The 6,262-nt window shown below is 42.6% G+C and overlaps 1 protein-coding gene across 1 annotated transcript; it reads left to right on the forward strand.

The window, feature by feature from the left end:
- The first annotated feature begins 1,553 nt into the window (after nt 1-1,553).
- LOC128868803 (uncharacterized) lies at nt 1,554-2,972 on the forward strand. The gene has a single exon (XM_054111327.1). It carries the CDS (start codon nt 1,554-1,556, stop codon nt 2,970-2,972), a length of 1,419 nt encoding a protein of 472 aa, XP_053967302.1.
- The last annotated feature ends 3,290 nt before the right edge of the window (nt 2,973-6,262 follow it).

The following is a 6,262-nucleotide window of genomic DNA, read 5'->3' on the forward strand; positions in this document are numbered from 1 at the left end:
ACATATAGAATCCAATATCGGCCAAATGGATGCCGCGGTTTCGGCGGCACACCTCCATCCGATGGTCCAAATTTTCGATGACGCTGAGGCATAATTGAGGTTCTATGCCGTTAATGTGCCGAAATATCTCATATTTAGCTCTTGAATTGTTGCTGGCTTATCGATGTACACCTTTTATTTCAAATAACCCCAAAGAAAGAAGTCCAACGGTGTCGTTGACGCTTAGGTGTGGTTCACATTCAACATTAGCCCTTGAAATTTAGTATATTTGACTTAAAAATCCATTATTTTGGGTGCTAGTTGAGGATGCTCCACGGCCAAATGATCGGAGCTATGTATATGCGCCGTTCACTTTATTTATTCTGGCGGTAACGTCTAGTTTCCTACTATCTTCAGCGGCAGTGATACTTCCCAAGTAAGTAAAAGTGTCTACGTTATCAATTTGATCACCATTTAACGAATGAACGGGCGGCTGCTCGTGGACCGAATTTTCATGGCTTGCGTTTTCTCGTGACTTATTTTTAGTCCTGCTTTCAATGAGTTTGATAACAGGTCGTCAATTTTGTTCTGCAAGTCGGTGTGTTTGACGAAGAGAAGGTATTCGATATGTTCACGGAAGTTCTTTTCCCCTCAATGCAGATTTTTAGTATATCATCAATAAGAATTAAAAATATATAAGGAGACAATAGGCAGCCTTACCGTACACCAGAACTGGTGGGAGTGCTTTTGGCTAGTTTACCATTGTGCAAAATCCTGCATTAAAGTTGTTGTAATGCGCGCGTACGAGAGATATTAGCTTCGCCGTTCTCTTCCTCTGTTGCTGTTGTTCCTCCTCTGAGCAGATCCCAATTGAAATTTGCCCCTTATCCACCCTATAAATTTAATATTTTTCACATTAAAAAAATTTAGGTCAGAATGACCCAAAGGGCGGAAAAAACTGAGCTAAACTGTTCCACGGAAAAATTTAGTTTTTTTCCTTTTTTTTATAATTTAAAACAACTAGGGACCCAATTAGGCAAACTGCAATTCTGCGTAAAAAAAAAATTATGACACTTAGGGACAAACGGCAGATACTGCAATATGCCACGGCGGTTCCTCCTTCACAATTGCTACATCGCATTTTTGCTATTTTTGGCTGCCGCACAGTGTTATTTATGTATTCTAATAGAGTCTCAAAAAAAACCACAAATATAATTGAATACCAAATAGAAATAAAATCGGAACTGTAATCTTCCGTTTAGGAAACATGAAAAAGGACATGTCAAACAATTTCTGAGTAAGTGCAGGTTGTTTGTGATTACAAATTGATAGCAAATATTTGCACGCAATGCATCTCAGCGCAAGTGTGCCTTTAAATGTTAAGAGGTGTCAGTACAACTTAGCGCTTCGAGCCACGCCGTTTGTTCACCATTTTCATCATGGCAATAGTTCAGTGTTTAAAATATTTAGTAATATTAATAGTTCTGGCACTCAAGCCAAATTCCATCAACTCTTCTATACTTTCTGCGGCTGAAAATGGCGGAGTAAACAAAGAGCTACTAAATTTGCTAGATATGGTGTGGGAGGAGCGCGACTACAATACAATCGCCATTGGACAGTCGTCGAGGGAGAATTGCGTGTTTGAAAATCTTCTTCAAGAAATATCAGTGCCTGTGGTGCTGCTCAACAAAAGGTTGGAATACCAATACAACACAAAATTCTCAAACGAGCTGCTTATTCTGCTCTGCCTAAAACAACGCGGTGTGGCTGCCACCTTGGCAGAGCTGAATGTATTTCGTGGCTTGAAGCAAACGCGTATTGTGGTTTATGTGCCACATGCGACCAATCTTGAACTGGTCAAACAATACTGCAATGATGCCATGGCTAATGACATTTACAATGTGCTAATAATTCAAAATGACTTTACTGAGACGCACAACTACCACACCTGCAACAGGTTTCCGTTGGAAGCGCCACCCTACAAAGAAAAAAGTCTGAATTCCACAGAACTCACTTCGAATGTCATCTTCGAGCAACAATTTCGTGATATGCACGGTGCGCCAATACGTACCTACCCGGACCAGCTTGAGCCACGCACCATGCTGTACTATAAGGATAACGGGGAATTGGAATTGGAAGGATACATCGGCAGATTGCTAAAGGTGTTCGCAGCCAAACGAAATGCTACTCTAACCATAGAATATCCTTTAGAGGTGGGAAAAACTACTTTCTATGGTGTATTGATGGAGTTAGCGCATAATGGCAGCCTCGACATAGCTGCAGGCCTGATATTTCCTCAGTCCAAAAGTGAGTTGGAGGCGATGTCATATCCAGTGGAGACTTTGGATTATTGTTATATGGTACCACTACCCGAAACAGTGCCCATTAATGAGCTGTTCGTTGGCATAATACGGTCGCCCACACTTTTCTATATCTTCGTGTTTATTGTAATATTTGCTGCACTGCTCACTCATCTCAATACTCGCATGCAACTCAGTTTTATTAACCTCTTCTTGAATGATAAAAGCATTCGTGGCATGTTGAGTCAATCTTTCGTGATAGCAGCCAAGCCGAGTTTGAGAGTAAAGTTCGTCATATTTTTACTTTGCTACATGAGCATCATTACCAACACAACTTACCAAGCTTATCTGCAATCTTTTCTCACACGCCCACCTCTAGAGCCGATGTATCGTAGTTACGAGGACATAGAAGCTGCTGGTCTTAAACTTGTATTCCATGCACATGAAATTGCTGTACTATCTAAATTAAATCAGAGCTTTTCGGAGCACATGCATCTCACCGAAGTTGTCGCTGATTTTGATGTGTGGATGAAGCATCGATCGCGTATGAACACAAAATATGTGTATCCGGTGTCAAATGCTCGTTGGGATATCTTCAATTTTCAACAGAGCCTCTTCGAACGACCAATTTACTACTTTAACACGGATTTGTGTTCTTCAAAAGTGCATTTATGTGTATGCCCAGACGAGTAGATCTACCTTACCGTGATTTATTGGATGACTTTATACTGCGCCTGCATTCTTCAGGTATTATGAAGGAATGGATCTCGTTGAGTTTTTTCGTAATGGCAAAGCTGAAAAGGGTAGTGGTCAAAGATTTGAGTGAGCCAATCGACTACGGACGACCGTTAGTGGTCGATGACTTTTTCTGGATACAAATACAATATCTCGGTTGCATGGCTCTTGCGTTAGCTGCCTTTGTGGGCGAGATTTTATACTTTCGTTGGAAAAAGATGACGACCAAGTAAAATGTTTGGAGTTTTATGAATATGGTTTGAATTAAACAAAAAAAGGATGGAGTGTTAGCTGCACAGTGAAGTTTTTCTGCATATTAATGTTATATAAATATAGTGTTTTTTATTACAAATTAATCAGAAAATCGGGAAATGTTTCGCTTGTGACTTTCCTGCAGTAGTAGTTGCGTTTGCATTAAAAATCTGTTGTTCCGTACTTTATCTTGGATATACTGGCTCACAACTGTGAAGGGCGGATGGCGCAGTATATCTGAAAAAAATTTATTTGAGTTCTGTTAAGCTCTCCAGCCATGTTTTGTTCAAGCATTAAATCACTTGAATTGCCGCCACTAAGGTTGACTGTTTTTTTTGTGAACAGCGTTGAGAACTGTTGTACTTCAGAAAGTCTGACATGTTTCATCGCTCCAAAGTATGCTATACCATTTTTTTATACTCTCTGATCCACACCACGACTTGTGCTCTTGAGCAAAACTTTTCCTCCTCCTTAAATTTGCTTGTTTCAACAGAGAAACAATACGTACTATTCTGCCTGGTAGTTTCAGTTGCAACAGCTTTTGATGACTTAAAAGGATCACTCTTCACAAAAGTCACAATTAAATCATTAAAGTAGTACAAGTCGTTTACTTTTTGCCCCCACGTCGCCTGCGGATTTTTTGGACTTTAGAGCATTTACAACAAAATTTGTACAAGGTTAGGTACATCAATTACTTTTTCGTACCTTTCTGGTAGGTTTTATACCGTGGCGGATTATATAAAAAAAGTCGTTGGCTCTGGAACGATTCATGCATCGACCCAAGTTTTAGCCATTTATCAAATATGGAAATACTGTTCAGCTACTCGCATGCGCTATCTCGACTATTAGGTGTGTGGTATAAGTCTCCAATTTCGGTCTTGCAATAAAAGTTAAGAAATCTCAACATTGATTATATCGGGCTCATATACCCCGGCTGAAAGCCGACCAGATGTGATACTCGACGTTTACAATGCATGCATTACTCAAAGTATCTTCCCTCAGCTGTGGAAAATACAGAAACTGATGCTGATCAGTTGCCCAGCGCAACCGTCAGTTTGGCGTCCGCTTTGCGTGCTGGACAGCGCCGGGAAATTGTTTGAGAAACTCATACAGCGTAGACTTGCAGAGTCTGTTGAGAGAGCAGGAAGATTTTTAGCGAGGCAATACGGTTTCCGACGCGGAAAATAAACCCTTCGCGCAAAAGAGGAGCTGGTAAGCAGCGCTCAACGCAGACGCCACTACCCGAACCGCATCACCATCCTGGCAGCGCTTGACAGCCTACGATGGACAGACATTATAAAGGCACTACGAGAAAGGTTTCGAATACCTGCATACCTGCTAAGGATTTTCCAGAGCTACCTGAGCGAGCGCGAACTGCTGTACGACACACCAGATGGTCAGAAAAAAAAAGCGATAATGTCTGGCGCTGCTCAAGGATCTATTCTTGGCCCCGATCTCTGGAGTCCGAGCATAGAAATGCCAGAAGATACATATTTAGTGGGATACGCGGACGATATAGTGGCGGTCATATCAGCTCGGGACACTGAGGGCGCTAGAACGAAGCTGAACCAAGTTATGACAAGGACGCAAATATGGCTTGAGGACCATGGCCTGGAACTCGCCAAACATAAAACCGAAGTCATCCTTATGACACGAGGTCACATGCCACTCGAGGTCAGCATGCAAGTAGGCGACACGTCCTTAGTGACCCAAAAAGTATATTAGTAAAATACTTAGGTATTAAACTTGACTGCGTGGCATGCGGCTACCAAAGCAGCAAAGGTCACGGGTATGGTAAGTAGATTAATGGCAAACATCGGTGGGCCAACTCAGAGCAAAAGAAAGTTAATTATGGTGGCCACAAGCTTAATTTTCCTGTACGGCGGCGAAGTATGGGAAATTGTGCTAAAGTGCAAAGCCAAGCGCAAAGCTCTGGAGGCAGTGCAACGCACAGTGGCACTCAAAGTTGCCTAAGCCTGCCGCATTGTCTCTGGCACTGCAATTTTCATAATCAGCGTTCATATACCCATCGACTTCATGGCCCGGGATCGAAAGGATGCGTGGGAAGAAACACGTCATCACTAGCTTCCCAGAACCGAGACGCCAAACCATGCTCCGGTGGCAAAGCCGATGGGACACTGAGCCGAGTGGCAGGCTCGGACGGCGAAACTTATTCCATTAATTGACAAATGGGTCCGAAGGAAGTTCGTAGAAGTGAACTACTTCTTAACTCAGTTCCACTCGGGTCAAGTATACTTCATATATACTGCGAAGCACCGAGCGATGACGCTAAACACATGTTTTTTAGTTGTAACAGATGGCTCGCGGAAAGGAATGCTCTGAGTCTGAATCTGGGAGCAGATTGGTGACATCGCACCGAGCAACATAATCAGCAAAATGCTCGAACGTGGGGACAGCTGGAACGCGGTAAAGAAATACATCGAGAACGTACTACGCAAAAAAAAAGAAAGAAAAGAAAGACCTCGACACAGTGCAACAAAGTGAAGCCGCACAGATAGAGACACAAGAAGACGAGCCTATAGCATGAAAGCTGGCTAGAAATATGGTGGACCCAGGCGTGGGTGAATAGAATTGGTCCTTTATGGATGCCGTTCTGGGCCCTCCCGAAATAATATAGATAGCAGTTCCGCGAAGGGTGTCTCCCCAGAAGGAGAGGAGGGGTCGTTTTAGTGGTCACACCACACGACGCAATAGACGACGGTCGCTGTAAGTGCGAAGGCATTTTCAATCCTACCTCACCCTCCAAAAAAAAAAAAAAAAATGTTCTTATGCAGCTAAAACGCACGATTTATTTGATGGGGGTTTCTGTTTGTCGTTCAAAACCCGAAGGGAGTGCATAATAAGCCGCTGCCCCTCTTGTATTTTTCATTGGTAAATATTTTTAAACGGCGAGCACCAATCCACCATTTGGTGTTACACGTTTTGAGCCTGTGAATCCCAGGTGGAATAATTCATAAACTTCCCAGTTTGCTCTT

Source organism: Anastrepha ludens, chromosome 6, assembly GCF_028408465.1.
Source record: "Anastrepha ludens isolate Willacy chromosome 6, idAnaLude1.1, whole genome shotgun sequence".
Taxonomy (NCBI): domain Eukaryota; kingdom Metazoa; phylum Arthropoda; class Insecta; order Diptera; family Tephritidae; genus Anastrepha; species Anastrepha ludens.